The 19,611-nt window shown below is 50.0% G+C and overlaps 1 protein-coding gene across 1 annotated transcript; it reads right to left on the bottom strand.

Annotated features, from left to right (window-relative positions):
* Positions 1-118: 118 nt before the first annotated feature.
* LOC143834160 (uncharacterized) lies at positions 119-18,978 on the bottom strand. Its single transcript, XM_077330764.1, is given in 7 exon segments — positions 119-464; positions 466-532; positions 535-1,795; positions 12,140-13,509; positions 14,381-14,492; positions 16,774-17,641; positions 18,788-18,978. Coding segments are annotated over 6 exon segments (3,570 nt in total). The 5' UTR covers positions 17,410-17,641; positions 18,788-18,978; the 3' UTR covers positions 119-340.
* Between the last annotated feature and the right edge of the window lie 633 nt (positions 18,979-19,611).

Genomic DNA, 19,611 nt, shown 5'->3' with positions numbered 1-19,611 from the left:
GGCAGGGCCAATCAGGGCAAAGCTGGCTGTGCCCTGATTGGCCCTATTCTAACTTGGACAGCCAGACACGTCCCACCCCCTAGGATGTTTCACAAATATATAGAGGAACAACAATGGATAAGAATAAGTGATAATATAAGGTATGACTCCATTTCACCACCTTGTAAATATTACAGTGATATACAAGGGTTTTAGAGAGTACAGAGAAAAACTCTGCTTCACAAAGGTTGCTAATGAATATTTCGTTTTAGGAAAAGGGAGGTGGATAGAAGGGAAGGGAAGCTTTTAGAAAACATGTCATGGCTATAAACGGGCAAAGTCTGCCCCGTTAACTGGTTTTCTACATGTTGTGATTGGATGGCACTTCCTCTGTGTAAATCATGTGATGGAAAACAAGGTTGCAACTTTGACTGAACCTCTTTCCACACTCCAGGCATTCATATGGTTTCTTCCTTGGGTGAACAGCGATGTTTAGTTAGGTCACCATTTCGAGAGAAGTACTTTCCACAGTCGAAGCGTTTAAATGGCTTCTCCCTGTGTGAATCTTTTGATGTGCTGTTAGGGTGCCATACAGAAAGAACTTTCCACAATCCAAGCATTTATATTGCTTTTCCCTTGCATGAACCTTTTGATGTCTAGTTAGGTCACTATTCCAAGAGAAGCATTTCCTACACTCCAAGCATTTATATGGTTTCTCCACTATATGCATTTTTTGATGTGCGGTTAGGTGGTCATGCCGAGAAAAGCACTTTCCGCACTCCAAGCATTTATATGGCTTCTCTCCTGTGTGAATCTTTTGATGTGTAGCTAGGTTGACATTCTGAGAAAAGCACTTTCCGCACTCCAAGCACTGATATGGCTTTTCCCCTGTGTGAACCTTATGATGTTTACTTAGGTCGCTATTCACAGAGAAGCACTTTCCACACTCCAAGCATTTATATGGCTTCTCCCCTGTATGAGTCTTCTGATGTCTTGTTAGGTGGCCATTATGAGAGAAACATTTCCCACACTCTAAGCACTTATGTGGCTTCTCTCTCGTGTGAACAATTTGATGTACAGTTAGGCGGCTATTTTGAGAGAAGCACTTTCCACACTCCAAGCATTTAAATGGCTTCTCCCCTGTATGAATCTTCTGGTGTTTATTTAGGTCACCATTCCGAGAGAAGCACTTTCCACACTCCAAGCATTTAAATGGCTTCTCCCCTGTATGAACCTTTTGATGTCCTATGAGGCCGCTATTCTGAGAGAAAAACTTCCCACATTCCAAGCATCTATATGGTTTCTCCCCTGTGTGAACTTGGTGATGAGCTTTTAGGTGGCTACTCCGAGAGAAGCACTTTCCACACTCCAAGCATTTATGTGGCTTCTCACCTCTGTGAACGTGTTGATGTGACGATAGGTGGCCACTCTGAGAGTAGCACATTCCACACTCCAAGCATTTATACGGCTTCTCCCCTGTGTGCATTTTGTGATGCATCATCAGGGAGCTATTCCGAGAGAAGCATTTTCCACACTCCAAGCATTTATACGGCTTCTCGCCTGTGTGAACATCTTGATGTCTCTTTAGGCTGCTGTTCTGAGAGAAACACTTTCCACACTCCGAGCATTTATACGGCTTCTCCCCTGAATGAATCCTTTCATGTTGAGTGAGGTTGCCACTCCCAGAGAAATACTTTCCACACTCCAAACATTTATACGGCTTCTCCCCTGAGTGAATCCTTTTATGTTGAGTGAGGTTGCCACTCCTAGAGAAATTCTTTCCACACTCCAAGCATTCATACGACTTCTTTCCTTTCTGAATCTTTTGACGGGTGGTTAATGCACCATTCAAGGGGAAACTCTTCCTACATTTCAAGCATTTACACCTCTTCCGGCATGTTTCTACACTCAATTTGAAGCAGGACCCTTCCGGATTCATGGCACCAGTATCTCTTCTCCTCCTCTTCCCTGTTTCATGCTGGGCTGAGGCCTTAGGCTTACTCCTTCCCTGACAGGCAGCCAATTCCTTCCTTCGATTCTTTTTTGCTTCCCTCCTTCTCCTTCTGCGGTGTCTCTTAGGTAGCATTTGTCCTTCATATTTTCCTTCCATCTGCAGATCATTGTCTTTTCTCACAATTCTCCTTCCTGATTCCTTCTCACTCCCCGTCTCCCTCACAGCTGAAACTACAAACGAGAAACAGAAAAAAATAAGGATAAGAAGATACAAACACCAGTTAAGAGGTAAAATGAGTAGGGAATGGGATTTTCTACACTGAGAACTTGCGTCCTGGAAAAATCTTCAGCAGTAGTTAACCACACACCGAGCTGTCTTGGAGAAAGCCAAAAAATACAAAATGGGACACATAATATAGAACAATAATACAAGAGAACAAAATCCACTGTGTAAAGACAACACAAAAAAACTGGTACAATTTGAAAGAATTTTCCGCTTAACATCCAGAAGAAGTTCCTGACAGAGTGGTTCCTCAGTGGAACAGGTTTCCTCGGGAGGTGGTGGGTTCTCCTTCTTTGGAAGTTTTTAAGCAGAGGCTGGAGAGCCATCTGACAGAAATGCTGATTCTGTGAACTTGGGCAGATTGTAAGGGGGTGGGCCGAAGCGATTGCATCTGATTTTGGCTCTTGTGAATCTTTCTTGCATGCCCTGGGAAATGCTAATCACCACCTTAGGGTCAGAAGGAGAATTTCCTCCAGACCAGACTGACCAGGGACTCTGGGGCTTTTGGGGGAGGGGAGGGAATGATCTGGACATGGAATTGGGGTCACTGTTGGTGGGCAGGTAGTTGTGAATTTCCTGCATTCTGCAGGGGGTTGGACTAGATGACCCTGGAGGTCCTTTCCAACTCTAGGATTCTATGAAGAAAAGCCTTATCCAATGCTTTGAAAGCACAAGCAATTCATAAAAATACCACAAGAATGCCCCTGGAAATTCCAAATCCAAACTAGGAACCGCTAAATCCATTTGGCTCGTGAATGCTTCCTCAGTGGACCCCAACAAAAATTTCACTGCAGGCCTCTAGAGAATATTCACATCCTAATGAATTTCTTCATAGTTTAATTGCAGAGTGATAACTTCTAAATATATAAAAGACTCTCATAATTATCTAGTCACACCCCCTCAGCCAGACCCACCTCACAGGGTGGTTGTGAGGATAAAAAGGAGGAGGGAGAGAGAACGTAAGCTGCCTTTGGTCCCCAGTGGGGAGGAATACGGGACAGAAATGAGCCACTGCACAAAATAAAAGATTCTTACCCAGAGAGGCCAAGCTCTCATAATTTTCTTTCGTAACATCCCAGTACAGTTTTCTCTGGCCTGGATCCAGCAGAGCCCATTCCTCCCCCGTGAAGGTCACGGCCACCTCCTCAAAGGACACCGGGGAGCTCTGAAAGAGGGAAAGGTGGCCCCATTGATCGTCTGTTCCTTTCCCCGAGCTTTCAAGGGGCAAAGAAGGACCCAATTCGGCCGATCAACTGATCCTTAACTCACCCTTCCTGTGGCCATGCAGAAGCCCAATTCTCTTTCCAGCCGGGGGAAACCAGAAAGAAGAGAGTTCCTGCAGAACTCCACGTTCCATAAACGTCCACCTCGAGGAAAAAACGACCCCCGGCCACCTAGGAACGGCAAGGTTGAGCTCTCTGGTTCTTGCAAGGCCTTCTGGGAAATGTCGTCTCCTGCACAGCAACACCCAAACAGAATTTAAAAAATCTGAAGTGTTTGGGAAGGTGGAATAGAAAAGCTTTTTCAATCATTTCTCAGTGGGGGAGACAGCCCCCGCGATGCATGAATACATCTTTTTATTATTATTATATATTATTATAATAAAATTTATTCCTCGTCATTCCCGCAGCCGGCTCGTGGCAGGCTACAGACGTCCGACAAAATCCCATTAAAACCTCCATTAAAAGGACACAAAACCCAAGACATAAAATCACAATAAAAGAGAACATGGCAGACTATCACCCCACCCATCCCTACCTCTAGAGGGGAGGGGAAGGAGGGTTAAGATCAGGGGTAGTCAAACTGCGGCCCTCCAGATGTCCATGGACTACAATTCCCAGGAGCCCCTGCCAGCATTCGCTGGCAGGGGCTCCTGGGAATTGTAGTCCATGGACATCTGGAGGGCCACAGTTTGACTACCCCTGGTTAAGATGATTCAAAGGTGTTGCTAGATACCGGAGGGCCCCCCCCCCCCTCAATCTTCCTCACCGACCCCGGTCTCAGCCATAGACCTGGCGGAAGAGCTCCAACCCACGTAAGACCTTAAAGGTTAGAACCAAAACCTTGAACCGGATCCGGACAGCAACTGGCAACCAGTGCAGCTGCCTCAGGACTGGCTGGACATGAGCTCTCCTGCTCCAGTGCTCTCCACCTTCCTACAGCGCAATATAAAACTTAACTGATAGCAGGGACTCACTCTTTCCTCGCTGACCTCTGGGCACCTGGGCACTGAGGGAGGCCGTATACCGCCGGAGAGAAAGGGACAGTCTGGAGGTGCCTTCTAAGATTCAGGAGTCTCCCCACACCCTCTCCTAAATAAGGGGAAAGGCCCTTACCCAGAGAGGCCAGGGTCTCGTGATTTTCCTCCATCACTTCCCAGAAGAGTTTTCTTTGGTCGGGATCCAGGAGGGCCCATTCCTCCTCCACGAAGGACACGGCCACCTCCTCCAAGGACACCGGGGGTCTCTGAAAGAGGAAAAGGTGGCCCAGTGGATCCCCCTGCCTGACTGTTCGAGAGGCACGGAAGGATCCCCTTGCTCAATTGTAAAGATCTTGCAGAAAAATAACTAAATTGTGTGCGTGGGGGGTGGGGTGGAATTTATTTATCCACAAGAAAATGAAGGTTGGGAGCCTCAGCATTGCCCATCAGCTTCAGGATAGCGGTGGGAATTCCAGTGTCCAAAATGAAGACAACAACAACAATCCCTTCAAGTGGGTGTTGGTCTGAAGGTGCAGGAGAAAAATAAGAGTCCAGTAGCACCTTTGAGGCCAACCAAGATTTATTCAAGTGCCTGCACCCCAAAGCTCACGCCTGGAATAAATCTTGGTAGGTCCTAAAGGTGACCCTGGACTCAAGCTTTGCTCTTGTTTTTGTTACTTGGTTCGTACCCCACTCGTCTCTCCAAGGCGGTCCCAAGGCGGCCGGCATCGCTCCTCTTCCATTTCATCCGCACAACAGCCTTGCGGGGTAGATCGAGATCGAGATCGAGCGTTCGCCTGTCTGGAGCAGCGGAGAAGAGTTTTGGCGGGACAACAGACAGAACTGAACTGAGAAAACCCAGAAAAAAAACCCCCAAATTTATATATCATCCTGAAACATGGATCTTCACGCCATGGGTCAGTGCCTGTTTAATTTCTGCAAAAGAACTCCTGCATCATTTTATGGTCTCCCCAAAAGAAGGAACTGGATTAAAGGGTCGCGGCATTAGGAAGGATGGGAAAGTCAAACTGCGGCCCGCCAGATGTCCATGGACTACAATTCCCATGAGCCCCTGCCATCTGGCAGGGGCTCCTGGGAATTGTAGTCCATGGACTTCTGGAGGGCCACAGTTTGACTACCCCTGCCCTAGAGGATGCCGCTTGTGGGGGTCCCTCCCCAGAGCAAGCGACCGCGGGGATGAAAAGGCAACTGCAGGAGGGACCCAGGGCCGGACGCCTCTCTCGGGGGGCTCGCCTGTGGGGCAGCCGGAAAAAGCTCCGAACGGCCCCCCAAGAAGTCTTCAGGACCCAACCGGCCCAGGTGGGCTGCAGGGAAGGCAGGTAAATTAAGTGGGGGGGCCGATCCAAAAAAGGCGGCAGCTGCACGCCCAGCACGCAACACACAACATCAAAGCACACCCCCAACACACCCCGCACATCCTGCCTCCCCTTCCCGGGGACTCACCCAGAGCCGGGCGCGGATCCCGCCTCGCCGCTTCCCTGCAGCCGCGCAAGAGCTCTCCATGCGCGCAATCCGCGCCCGGCCTGGCCAAGGGCGATCCCTGCGACGAGGAGGCCGGAATCGGGCCGCGGGGCTGGCAAAGGGGCGGTGGGCGGTGGGCGGGCAGCTTCCTGGGACGGCCCCCGGCAGGAGAGGCCGGTGGCTGAGCAAGAACTGCGTCGCCCAGATCTTCTTGGGGCGCTTCTTTCTCCCGCTGGGAACGGCCCCTTTCCGGGCCTGGCCCCGCTCCAGGGACTGGACGTTTTCCCCCCAGGAAAAAGACTCCCCAGATTCCCCCTTCTTGGAAAGGGCGGGCCAGAGGACAGAGCGGGGTCCGGCCCCCAAAGCCCAGCCTGGAGGGGACTTTTCCTGCCCAGCGGAGCCAGGAGGCTCCTCTCCATCCCTGCCGGGGAACCACGAAAAAGAGAGAGGGAGAGAGAAGGTTTTCCCCAGTTGCCTGTCTAAATGCCTCTCTTTTTAAATTACTATTTCAAAAATTATGTATCGCCTGCTAGCTTTTAGTAAAGTGTCCTGAGCCTCTGGAGAGGGCGGTATATAAATAAGTAAACAAATAAAGAAAATATAGTTTGCTCTCGGTTTTCTTCAGTAGTTTCACATGCAAAGCCCTTGCAGGCTGAAAGGTTAACGGAGTTTTCTCAAGTGCTCACGTTATATATTTTTTAAGAAATGCCCCTGAACAAGAGCAACATTGAAAAAGGGGAATGGAAGCGTTTGTGTGTAGCCTTTTTTTGGTCAACATTTCCGTTTGTTTTCCTACTCGATCTTGAAACCGAGAGTAAAATGCCTGACTAAAAGAAAACATGAGATAACATAATTTTTTAAAATAATAATTAAAAAAGAGGCATCTGGTCAGCCAACTGGACAAAGGCTTCTTTTTTTTGCTGGATTTGTAATTCGACCTCTTTAGCAAAGGGAGGAGGCAGGGCCTGGAAGGGCCTCTCCATTGTGCTTGGAAATGCAAATGTCCTCCTGCCCAGAGTGAGGGGGCTTGGGAGGGCATTTCCTGCCCATTTTCACCCCCTCCCCGTTCCCTCTTTTCTTTAACAGAAACCCTCCTGGTTTCCTCCGAGAGCAAAATTGGTGCCCAGGCAGGGAAATTCTCATTTATGAGGCTGAAACTGGTTCCCGGATCCTTATTTGTTCCTTACCCGTGAATCCATCTAGGATAAAAGCTCTCAATCCAGAAATGAATTTTGGACCACTACGCATTATGCACCCCCATGTTCAGAGGATGTTGTCCTTCAAGAATCATAGTAGAGTTGGAAGGGACCTCCTGGGTCATCTAGTCCAACCCCCTGCACTATGCAGGACACTCACAACCCTCTCGCTCACCCACTGTCACCTGCCACCCCCTTGAGCCTTCCCAGAATCAGCCTCTCCGCCAGATGGTTCTCCAGCCTCTGCTTAAAAATTTCCACATATGGAGAACTCACCACCTCCCGAGGAAGCCTGTTGCACTGAGAAACCGCTCTGACTGTCAGGAACTTCTTCCGGATGTTTAGATGGAATTTCTTTTGCATTAATTTCCTCCCATTGGTTCTGGTCTGTCCCTCCAGGGCAAGAGAGAACTCTGCTCCATCCTCTACCTGGAAGCCTTTTAAATACCTGAGGATGGTGATCAGATCCCCTCTCAGTCGTCTCCTCTCCAGACTGATGATGGTTTCCTCCCAAGAAGCCAGGAAGGGGGAGGCAGGACAGGGAGGGAGGGGGACGTGGATCCCCTCCTTCACAAAAGAAACCTCTAGACCAGCTTCCAATTGAGAGCTCTTCTTGAGGGTGACGTCGTAGTGCAAAGGAAGCAATAGCAGGTATGTAAAACACTTATTTCAGGGGTAGTCAACCTGTGGTCCTCCAGATGTTCATGGACTACAATTCCCATGAGCCCCTGCCAGTGTTTGCAGTCCATGGACATTGTAGTCCATGGACATCTGGAGGACCACAGGTTGACTACCCCTGCATTAGAGGAGTAAAACTGATTGTGGGTTTGGCTCTCAGAGAATGCAAAAAGCAAAGCTGCCAACGTGAAAAGCTAAAAGCGCCAGTCAGAGCAGGTGATGAACCCGGCTGGATCTGACCAGAGGTGCGTGTAGCTGGCAAGAATAAAATGTAGGTCCAGGCAGGTGGTGGCAGAACCACATTCAACTTGATACCTTCCCCCACCCCTCCACACACAAACACCTCTGCACTTAGGGATGCCAGCCTCCAGGTGAGACCTTGGGAGCCCCTGGCTTTACAGCAACAGAGATCAATCCTTTGCCATCTAGACCAGTCAGCGGAGGCCAGATGCCCCCCTGCCTGGCTGGCACATTTGTGTGGGGGGGCTGGTAACTGAACTGATGAAATACCTTTATTGTCACATAGGATGTCACCAGCTGCTAAGTTCAATTTTGGTCAAGGGAAAGGAGAAACATTCGTGCAATCTGTTCCTTTGTGTGCTCTCAAGGGGGGGGGGGATGAACCCACATGTTCTCTTGGTTGAATATTCTAAATTTTAATTCCATACAGCCTTTACAAAAGTTTTTTTTTTCCAGAATGTCAGAACATTCAATAAAATAACCAATGGTTTTCTGTCTATCTGTTTGTGTCCTTGTTTGACCAGTGAACCTGAGAAGAGCCCCAAAAATGGCTGTGACCCCCCCAAAAAAGTTGAGAATGGCTGAGGTAGAGGCACCAAACTCACAGGAGAACTCTGGCGGGCCCTCTTTTACCTGCCTGCCAAGTTCAGTGAGGATTGGATTTAAGGGGTCTGAATTATGCACACACCCCTACCAGGTGCCCAGACAGTACCTTCCGGTAGAGATCAGGACCCTGGGGGACTCGGGACAGTTCTGTAGAAGCTGCAAAGCACAGCTGTTCTGCCTGGCCTACAGCTGAGGCCAGGAATAATATTGAAATTCTGGCCTCCTTGCTCAAAATGGCAGCCAAACCATCACCATTACTGCAAATTGACCTCTGCACCACCTCCAACACCCCTGAAAATTAAAGGCAGCTTTGAAATAATTTGGTTCCCGGGATTTATTAATATGTATTTTAAGGTGACAATTATTGTTATGTTGTTTTTATGTGTTGTTACCTGCCCTGGGCCTTCAGGAAAGGGCGGGCTAAAAATAAAAGGTTCTACATAACAATAACAATATACTTGACCAAGAGCTGCAGTTGAAATCCTCAGCTCACCTTTTCTGCAGATGTGCAAAAGCCAGATTCTCCCTCGTCGGGGGAAACAGGAAAGAAGAGATGCTCTGCAGAACTCCACGTTGCCCAAATTTCCTTTTCTACTGTCCCATTCAACACTTTCAAAGCAGGATTGACTGATCTTGCATTGAGCAGGGGGTTGGACTAGATAACCTGTATGGCCCCTTCCCACTCTACAATTCCATTGTTGATGTTATATTAAAGCCAAGGCCTTTCCCTGTTGTTGCCTCCTGGCAGTGGTATCCAGAGGTCAACTGCCTCTGAAAGTGGAGATTCCCTTCAGTCTCCCCTGACAGTCCTGTCCTCTGTGAAATTTAACCCCCATTATGACACCATTTCAGATGATTCTGACTTCCCGCCGGAAATGTGAAGCCTCAACCAATCTCACCACTTTGGTGAACAATCCATTAACCGAAGCAGTTTTGGGAGAGATCTGGAGTCCTGCCCGCCCAAGAGGGGTCTTCCCCCCACCATCCTACTACCCCTTTGGATGAAAGTTCCCCGGGTCTCAGAATGGGACCCACTTCCTTCTCCTCCTGGCTTAATTCCTTTGCAATCACCAGCTGCTGTATTTCTCCCAGGCCTGTTTCCATGAACTTTTTAATTCCCCCCTTCTTCCCTCACCTACCCCTGGCATCCGGGTGCATCCTGTGCCCATCAGTGGGGCTGTTTGCCTCTGCCCTCCCCCTTGTCACCCATGCCCATCCCATCCACCTTGGGTAGCCTGCAGTCTTTTGAACGGGGCGAGTTTATTTATTAATTTGATTTATACACCGCCCTATCCAGCGAACCGGCTGAGGGAAGTAGACATTATGTCAGAGAATACTGACAGGTGAAAGGGTTTGTTTGAATGCCATCTCCCCTCCATGTCCTCGCCGGCTGAGAGAGGCCAACCAGTCAGTTGCCCTGAGGCATCTCCTTGGGCAGGGGGCTCAGGGGGCATTCCTGGCAGCAGCAGTGCGGTGGTGCCAGAGGCTGCCTTCACCCTGCGCCCCCACCCAGGCCGTCTTGGCCCTGAGGCTAGCATGACAGGCCACTCTTTTAAGGGTTAGAAAGACAACTCAGATTGCCTCCCAGAGGCATTCCTCGTGGGCCCACAGAAATATTGTCATCTGGCATCTCTGTCTTCAGGAAATGGCATCTGAACCAAACAAGATGGTGCTTGCTGGAACAAGCAATGTCATCCGAAGACCAGGATGTCCACAGTGCTGTGATCTCCAGCCTATCTAGATCAGCCCGAAACCTCAGGTGCAAGCTTGCCTGGTGTTACAGCATACTTTAAAGCCATTCCTGCAGGTCCCCTCCTCTGCTGCCAACAGGAACCTTTCCCTGCCCTCCTCCAAGCGACCACCTTTCAGATGCTCCAAGAGAGTCACCATGTCCCCTCTCAACCTCCTTTTCTCCAGGCTGAATGTTCCCAAGTCCCTCAGGCCCCGGATCAGCCTCATCACTCTATAGTTTGGGTAACCAGTGCAGAAACTCCTAGTTTGATGCCCACCTACTCCAGTGGAAAGGATGAGGCAGCCCGAGGGTCTAACTCAGTAAAAGGCAGGTTCATGTAGGCGTGGGGTCTGTGGCTCAGTGGGAGTGCCTCTGCTTGGCAAGCAGTAAGTTCCCGGTTCAATCCCTGGCATCGCCAGTGAAAAGGTGCATGTCACAGGTGATGTGAAAGACCTCTGGCTAAGGCCCTGGAGAAAGGACAGGACAGACCTTGATGGGCCAATCAATGGTTGGGTTTAGTAGAAGACAACTGTTTGTGTTCATTTTGGGGGCATCAGGTGCAGGACAGGCAGAAAAAAGCATTAGTTCAGTGCACAACACAAAATCGACTTGACTTCTCTGCCATCCAATAGTTCAGTAGCTTACAAAGGGAACCAGGCGCTAACTTTAAAAGAAGAGCTGGTTTTTATCCCCCGTTTTTCACTGCCCGAAGGAGTCTCAAAGTGGCTTACAATTGCCTTCCCTTCCTCTCCCCACACCAGGCACCCTGTGAGGTAGGTGAGGCTGAGAGAGCCCTGACAAAACTGCTCTGTGAGAACAGCTCTGACAGGACTGTGACTAGTTCCCAAGATCATCCAGACGGCTCATCAGACATAGAGCATTTGCCATTTATCTCATTTCATCATCCACTGATCGTTACATTACACACTGACCAAAACAAGGGTCATTCACCAGGATTTGATTGTTACTCTGTTGGAAATCGGCTCACTGCTGTTAGGAAATTCCCTCATTAAACTGTTTATTGAGTCTGCACCGATTCATCTGGTGTTTCCTTGCTACATTCCGTGAACTTCTCCTGGATTCTTCAGGCGGATCCAGCATTGAGCAGAGGGTTGGACTAGATGGCCTGTCTGGCCCCTTCCAATGCTGTGAGTCTGTTGGATCACTTCTTAGAAAACAGGCCTGTCAATGACTGTTACTTGTAAGAGCTAAACAGAACTTCCAAGTTCAAGAGCAGTGTACCCCTAAATATTACCCAGGTGGGAGAAGGCAAACAGTAGGAGAAAGGTGTTGCCTTTTTGCTCTGCTGGCGGGCTTTTTGAATGCATCTGATCAGCCACCGTGGAAAACTGGATGCTGTATTCAACAGACCCCAAGTCTCAACCAGCTGGGCTCTTTTTATGTCCTTCTGGCCTCACCATTGATCTAGCAAGAACACCCACGCTGGGGCACCCAGTAGATCTGACTGTCATCTTGAACCATCATGGGTAGATGGGAAAACAGACAGGCTAAAAGTTTGCAACACAGTAAAACCGGCTGACTAAGGACACACCTACCTGTACCCCATTGCAATTTGTCAGTCTCATTCCTTAAATCCATCCTGGACTGTTCATCACACTATTTGCACGCTGTTTTCCAGCACTGTAGGGAAGGCGACCACCTCGTTTTTTAAACAAATAAAGCTCTCGCTGTTCCTCGCTGAATACAGCACAGGACAAAAGAGGTTGCTACGCTGCAGCAGGCGGTTCACTCAAATTGTATTCTTCTGTATTTTATCCGTGGCTTTCCACGTGGATCTTCTGGTGAATGATGAGATTGGAGCTGTTCAGGAAGCTTTTCCCGCAGTCCAGGCATTTGAACGGCCTCTCCCCCGTGTGGATCCTCTCGTGGTTCATGAGGGAGGTCCTCGCCCGGAAGGCCTTCCCACACACCGAGCACCCGTACGGCCTTTCTCCCGTGTGGATCCTCTGGTGGGTGACCAGGTGGGCTTTGTAGCTGAACGCCTTCCCGCAGTCCGCGCACTTAAAGGGCCGCTCCCCCGTGTGGACCCTCCGGTGGGTGCTCAGCCGGGAGCTGACGCTGAAGCTCTTCCCGCACTCCTGACACATGTACGGCTTCTCGCCCGTGTGGATCCGCTCGTGGCTCACCACCTCCGAGCTGCGGCAGAACCGCTTCCCGCAGAAGGAGCACTGGAAGGGCTTGTCCCCGGCGTGGGCCCGCTCGTGGATGATGAGGTCGGTGCTCGAGCAAAAACGTTTCCCGCACTGCAGGCACCGGAAGGGCCGCTCCCCCGTGTGGATTTGCTGGTGCTTCTTCAGGCGGGAGCTGACGCTGAAGCTTTTCTCGCACTCGGTGCATTTGAACGGCCGGTCCCTCAGGTGGCACCTTCGGTGGCTGAGGAGGTCTCGCCGCTGGTAGAAGCCCTTGGGGCACTCGGGGCACTGGTGCGGCTTCTCCCCCTTGTGGGTCCCGCAGTGCGCAAAGAGGCCTGAGGTGTCGCCGAAGTTGAGGCCGCACACCGAGCACTCAAAGCATTTCTCCCCGGTGTGGATTCTCCGGTGGAGGAGCAGGCTGGCCTTCTGACAGAAGCGCATCCCGCAGTCCAGGCACTCGTAGGGCTTCTCGCCGGTGTGCGTCCGGTAGTGCCGCTTCAGGGCCGAGCTGACGGAGAAGCCCTTCCCGCAGAGCGTGCACCGGTGCGGTTTCTCCCCCGTGTGGGTCCTCTTGTGGACGCTGAGGCTGGAGCTGACGCTGAAGCTCTTCCCGCATTCTGAGCACTGGTACGGCTTCTCGCCCGTGTGGGTCCGCTCGTGGGCCTTCAGGCCCGACCGCACGTTGAAGCTTTTCCCGCAGACCGGACATTTGTACCGCTTCTCTCCCGCGTCTGTTCTCGGGGGTCTCTCGGGAGCTGGGCTCAGACCAAATGCGTTCTCGCCCTCCCGGGTTAGCTGTCTGGCTGGGTTTTGGAGCAGCTCACCACAGTTCTCCTCGGAACAGCTTCCTTTCTCCCAGGGGGGGTTCTGTCGGCTCTCGGGGGCTGCTGTTCCCTGCTCGTCGCACCCGGCAACTTTCCCCGCAGTGACTCCGTTTGAGCGGAAAGGGGGCTCCGTTTGAGTGGAACTTTTCGGAGGAGGCATTTCCTCCAGGTGCGTGCCATCTGCTGGAATGAAGAAAGACTCATTACTTCTACGGATTACATTTCGTTATAGTCTGCCTTCTTGGGGGGACTCAAAGCGGAGTGCAAAAATTAGGGGAAAAAATGATGCAATGAAGAAAAAACGGTTTAAAGCAAACCAAAATAAATGCCAAGTAGATCACAAAAATTAGAAAACAATGCAGGGCAAACAATATAGGCACCCCACCTTGTTATCTGTCTGTCTGTCTGTCTGTCTGTCTGTCTGTCTGTCTGTCTGTCTGTCTGTCTGTCTGTCTATCTATCCATCCATCCATCCATCCATCCATCCATCCATCCATCTATCTATCCATCCATCCATCCATCCCTCCATCTCACTTAATAGACTTCTAGTAATGCCTTGGAGGAGGAGCAGTTAGAAGGGCCAAGATCCCTTTAACTGCCTGCGAGTCTGTTGACACCAAGCCGCAAAACTTCCCAGTTTGAAGTGAAGCACGACTCTGAGGCCATTAAAGGGACTGCAGTCCCTTTAAAAGCCCTGGATTCATGAAGCAAAAATAATAATAATAATAATAATCATTTGTGATTATTTACTGACTCTGAATACCACACCAGTATTAGGATTCACGAATACTGGGGGGAAAAACACCAATATTTTTCACTTGCGATATCCCCAACCGATTCGTTTTTTGTACACCCCTAGTCCAAAGCAGTAGAAAAGAGCAAGCATGCAGGACCACCTGCAAGGCTAACAAAATTAGTGGCCGGGGGTGAGCTTTCATGAGTCACTCCTCCCTCCCGGCCAGTTACTCCAGTTCAGACCCCGTCGACCTAAATTCCTGTGAGCCTGCATTCGCGTGTCTGCACCACAGCCCTTTCCCAAACCGACTGGCCTGACCTCGTGCGTTCTTGTTCCTGTCAGGCTCCCGTTTGCCCGAAGCAGCTGGCAGCCCAGCCTCCAATGGAACTTCCTCTTCCTTGGGGGGATCCACAGTCTCTTTGCAATGGCCCTAAAAAGAAACGGGAGTTGTTGTCAAAGGAATGTGAAGAATGAAGAACAGGGGGGTGGGGGGGTGTTCTACGAAGACCCTGGAAGCCCAAACGCTTTGTCAGGAAATGTCCAAGGAGCACGGCTGTTCCTGACAAGGCTGGAGAAAAATCTCCTGTCCTTTCAACAGAAGCTTTACTTCTGCGATAAGTCTCTGTCCAGCTGCTGTTTGAAGACCACCAGTGAGGGAGAGCTCACCACCTCCTGAGGCAGCCCATTCCCCTGCTGAGCTACTCTGATGCTGCTAAAGATACGTTAAGTAATGTGTCTTCAGCCTTAAGTGCCTTTAGAGCAGGGGTAGTCAAACTGCGGCCCTCCAGATGTCCATGGACTACAATTCCCATGAGCCCCTGCCAGCGGTTTCTGGCAGGGGCTCATGGGAATTGTAGTCCATGGACATCTGGAGGGCCGCAGTTTGACTACCCCTGCTTTAGAGGTTCAGTGAGTGTTAACGGAGTTGCCTTAAGCTCCAGAATAATTTGGTTATTGTGTTCCTTTCATTGACCTGTGCCTTAATGAGGTCCACTACTTCACTGGCCATTTGTGGATATTCTCAAGGCCATTCCTGGAGATTCCAGAAGACTGCTCTTTAGGCAACAGAAGGTTTATTGGAATGCAACACAAAGAACGGAATTACTAGGGACGTTGCAGTGCTGATGGGGGGCGCAGCATGACCATGACAGGCGGGACAGAAATATGATATTAAATTTAAAAATGTAAAGCCTGCAGTAGTTCTCTTGAGCTAGATGAACTTTGATGGGTTTTATTGTTAGAATACGTAAGATCTGTGGCGTGCATGATTCAATGTCGTGTGAAGAATATGCTACAGGGGGCATAGTCAGAGATTTGTACTTAATTAATTTAGATTAGGGACTTCCCGATATTTTGCAAATCATCTCCTATGTCCCGATTGGCCCAGCTGGAGACTTCCTGCTCCTTTGAGCTCACTTCCTTCCTGATTGCCTCCAGGACACAGTCGATTAGACTGTTAGGGCTATCTCTCTCCTCTCTTTACCTCTCTCTTCTGAATAAAACTATTTCTTCTTTAAGCAGCCAGTGCTCAACACCTCTTTTGGATATTTAAACTCTGAAAAGAAACAGTGGGTGGGGGGGGGACCAAGACTGAGCCAAGAGAAAAAAAATGTTGCAAAGAAAAAAAAACTTTAATAGTAGTTATTAATAAAACCTACATGTTTTACATTCAGCTTTGTCAGGGGAAATTTATTAAAATAGTAAAACAAATAAAACTTTAAAAATGCTGTAGGGCCTACAAAATGGCACTCTTCCAACAGGCCTCTGGGTGAGGCCAGGACTAAATGAAGGGCTACTACAGGCCTCCCTCCCTGACCCCCCCCCTGCTCCAGGTCCTCTCTTTCTCCCCCCATCTCCCACACTGCCCCCCATTTACGTAACCCATCATGCCTGAAATGAGCTAACCAAGAAGACACAGGGAGCTGTGGGGCAGAATCGGCACAGGAATGAATGTTAATGTTTGCTATTTTAAGATAATTTAAAGATTTTATGTGTTGTGAGCCGTCCCCAGCCTCCTCGCAGGGAAGGCAGGCCTAGAAATAAAAATAAGTAAATAAAATATATTAAATACATCAGACTTTTAAAACGAATAAAATACAGGACAGTATCATAGAGCACGTATAGAGTTGTAATCTGTTGCTATTACATAAAAAAACCCTAAACCGGTGTTAACGTATACTACAGTTTCACGAGACATATGCAGAGTGCAACAGAAGAATCTCTGCTGAGAAATGTGAAACTATTAAAGACCCTTTTCCTCTTGTACCATTTATTTCTTTCACTTCCTATTTACAACCCGCCAACAGGTTGAACTTCCGGAAGAAGTTCCTGGCAGTTAGAGTGGTTTCTCAGTGGAACAGGCTTCCTCCATCTTTGGAAATTTTTAAGCAGAGGCTGGATAGCCATCTGACGGAGAGGCTTATCCTGTGAAGGCACAAAGGGGTGGCAGGTGACAGTGGATGAGCGAGAGGGTTGTGAGTGTCCTGCATAGTGTACGGGGTTGGACTAGATGACCCAGGAGGTCCCTTCCAACTCTTTGATTCTATGATTCTAACAATTATTTGCATGGCTTCGGAGCTGCTGCACAGGGACCAGCCGAAGCATGGAATCCAGACAGGATTAATTACGAAATGTACAGTGAGGCTTGGCCCGGCCTCAACCCACCCACTCCCCAGATGACCCCAGCGGCCTATGCTGGTCTCTCCTCTCACCTGTCCCCCTCCTTTCTCAGTCTCTGGTTGCATTTTCAGGAACTCCTCGGCCAGGGCGATGCCTTGGGCGCAGCTCTCAGGGTCCCGTTCCCTCACCCAGCCCTGGACCTCTGCCGGAAGGACGGTCAGGAACTGTTCGAGGGTGACCAGCTCCAAGATCTGGGCCTTGTTGTGGCTCTCCGGCTCCAGCCACCGGGAGCAAAGATCCAAGAGTTGGCGGCAAACTCTGCGAGGTCCCTCAGCCTCCCCGTACTGGAACTGCCGGAAGCGCTGGCGCCATTTTTCTCTTCCAAGGTGACCTTCCCTGAGAGCATCTTCTTCCATAGCCCCGTAGCCATCTGGGCTGAAAGCCTGCTGAGATTCTCCACCAACAGAAAGAGGGAACCTAGTTCTGTCCTCTTGTCTACGGCATGAGCTCTCCTCAGCTGTCCTCTGGAAAGAAACCAGAAATCCCATTTTAGCATCCTGGGACTCGAAAGGGTCCAGGTTTCCAAGTCTCAGGTTAGCAGGTGATACCTGGGACTGGTGACCTGGAAGGAGCTCCTGTTCGTTTCGCTTCATGAAATGAATTATTTTTCTGGAGCTGCCGGCTAGGCTGGCTGCTTCTTCGAGGCTTGCGAAATCCTTCTCTTCCATCTTCCTTCTTGGCTCCTTCCAGGATAGACACTGAGGGGCTTGCTGTATGGCCTTCTTCTCTCCCACAGCCACCACGGAGAGACCACATGGTCACAGTCCTTCTGAACCATCTGGCAGGCATCCCCACCGCGCTGCCATTTCGATCCAACAGAAAGAGCACAGTCCGGGATAGACTTCTGGCAACCGTTGAGGTTCGTCGCGAAGGTTACAAAAACTGGACTGAGGTGTAAATCTGCAGCGGGGAGAAATTAGAAGGGGGGTTTCTAACGGCACAGCAGGAAAAAAAATCAGTTTGAGAAGTTTAGCTGTCCAATTTGGAACCCAAGCATATGTGTATCAAGATGGAATATTTTCTCCTGTTTACGTTTCAAATAATATATTAAATCTCTACCCTGCCCAAATTATAACTTTTCACTATTTTTATTTATTTATTCATAGGCTGCCTCTTTGATGGGGAATCCATGTGGAGTCAGTAGGGATGCCACCCTCCAGGTGAGAGCTGGGGATCCCCCAGAATGACAGCTGCTCTCCAGATTAAAGAGATTGGTTCCCCCGGAGAAAACGGCTGATTTGGTGGGTGAACTCTGCTAAATCCGTGAGTTCAGAGCTGCACACGGACACCAGAAGTGACCTGAGCTCTTTATTGGGACCCCAGAAGAAGAACTGAACCAAAGAAATCTCACAACCAACCCCAATTTATATACAGAAACCACACCGTAGATCTTCTGGCCAGTGTGTGTTAGTGGTTAGTTTCACTTTAAACTGACTGGATCCGGCAGACCGGATCTAGCTGCGCATTGGTGGGTTTCATTGCAGGCCTACGATCCTGCTACACACCGCCAGCTTGGATTTGTACCCCACTGAGGTCCCTGTCCTCGTCTGGCTCCATCCCCAGATCTTCAGGTGTTTTCCAACCTGGATCTGGCATCCCTACCTCCCCCCCCCCTCCCGCATCTCCCACTGGTTGGCCAGGGTTAGGGATGCCAATCCCCAGGTGGGAACAGGGGATCCCCCAGTTTCAGCTGCAGGCGACAGAGATCAGTCCCCCTGGAGGAGAGGGCTGCTTCGGAAACTGGACTCCATTGCATTAGGCTCCCCTCCCAAATCCCGCCCGCTCCTGGCTCCACCCCCAAAGTCTCCCATCTATTTCCCAGCCCTGAGCTGGCAACCCTACGAGGGATGCTGGGGAAGGAAGACCTTGCAGCGGCACACGAAATTTCATTAAGGAGCAGGGCTGTTTTCCAGCCTGGATTGCAAAACGATGGGGAGGGGGGAATGCAGCAGGCACTATGGAGGGGGGGGAGGTATTCCTTTATCCCCCTTTCTGATCCTAAATCCCATCCCTTCACCTGCCCGTTCTCAACATCACAAAACTCACCTTTCTGGTCTGCAGCTTCAAAGCGCTTCTTCTAGGACATCCAAACCTCCTTGGATTTTTCCCCTCTTTCTTTCTCTCTCTCTCTCTCTCTGCTTTTTTGGAACCCCCCCCCTCCCAGCAGGAAAAGGAGTCTGAAACACAACCCTTTCCACACTCACAAACACACCCTTCCTTGCATGTCCCTCTGCCTCTCTAGGAAGCAGAGCTCTGTCGTTTTAACCCTGAGAAGGGACCCACAAAAATGAAGAAAGGAACAGCCCAAGATTCTCTCTCTGCATCTTCCCCTTCTTTGCACATCTTATGTCAAGCAGGGTTGCCAACAAGCCTGGAGACCGAAACTGTCTTGTCCCTTCACTAGACGCTTAATGGAAAGGGGAGAGGGAGCCAAGAGCTGATGTTTGCTTCAGTTTTGTGAAAAACACATTTCTCTGTTAGAAGCCATGGTGGCTATAGGGTAAAGGGGTGGGGGTGGGGGGCTCCAAGGCAAGTGCCTTCTTACGGATGCCAACCTCCAGGTCGGACCCAGAACCCCTCAGAATGAAAGCTCATCTCCAGACTACAGAGATAGTTCCGCTGGGGAAAATGGATGAAGAAGAGAAAGAATTATGGAGTTGGAAGGGACCTCCAGAGTTATCTAGTCCAACCCCCTGCACAAAGCAGGAAAGTCACAACTACCTGCCCACCCACAGTAACCCCAATTTCATGCCCCCCCAAAAAAAAACACAGTAGAATCTCTGGCCAGTCTGGCCTGGAGGAAATCCACCTCCCGACCACAAAGTGGGCAGCGTTTCCTTGGCCATGCAAGACAGGGAGCCAAGCACTGA

This window comes from Paroedura picta, chromosome 3 (genome assembly GCF_049243985.1).
Source record: "Paroedura picta isolate Pp20150507F chromosome 3, Ppicta_v3.0, whole genome shotgun sequence".
NCBI lineage: Eukaryota > Metazoa > Chordata > Lepidosauria > Squamata > Gekkonidae > Paroedura > Paroedura picta.
The sequence above is the reverse complement of the archived record's forward strand: the minus strand, read 5'-3'. Positions and strand labels throughout refer to the sequence as shown.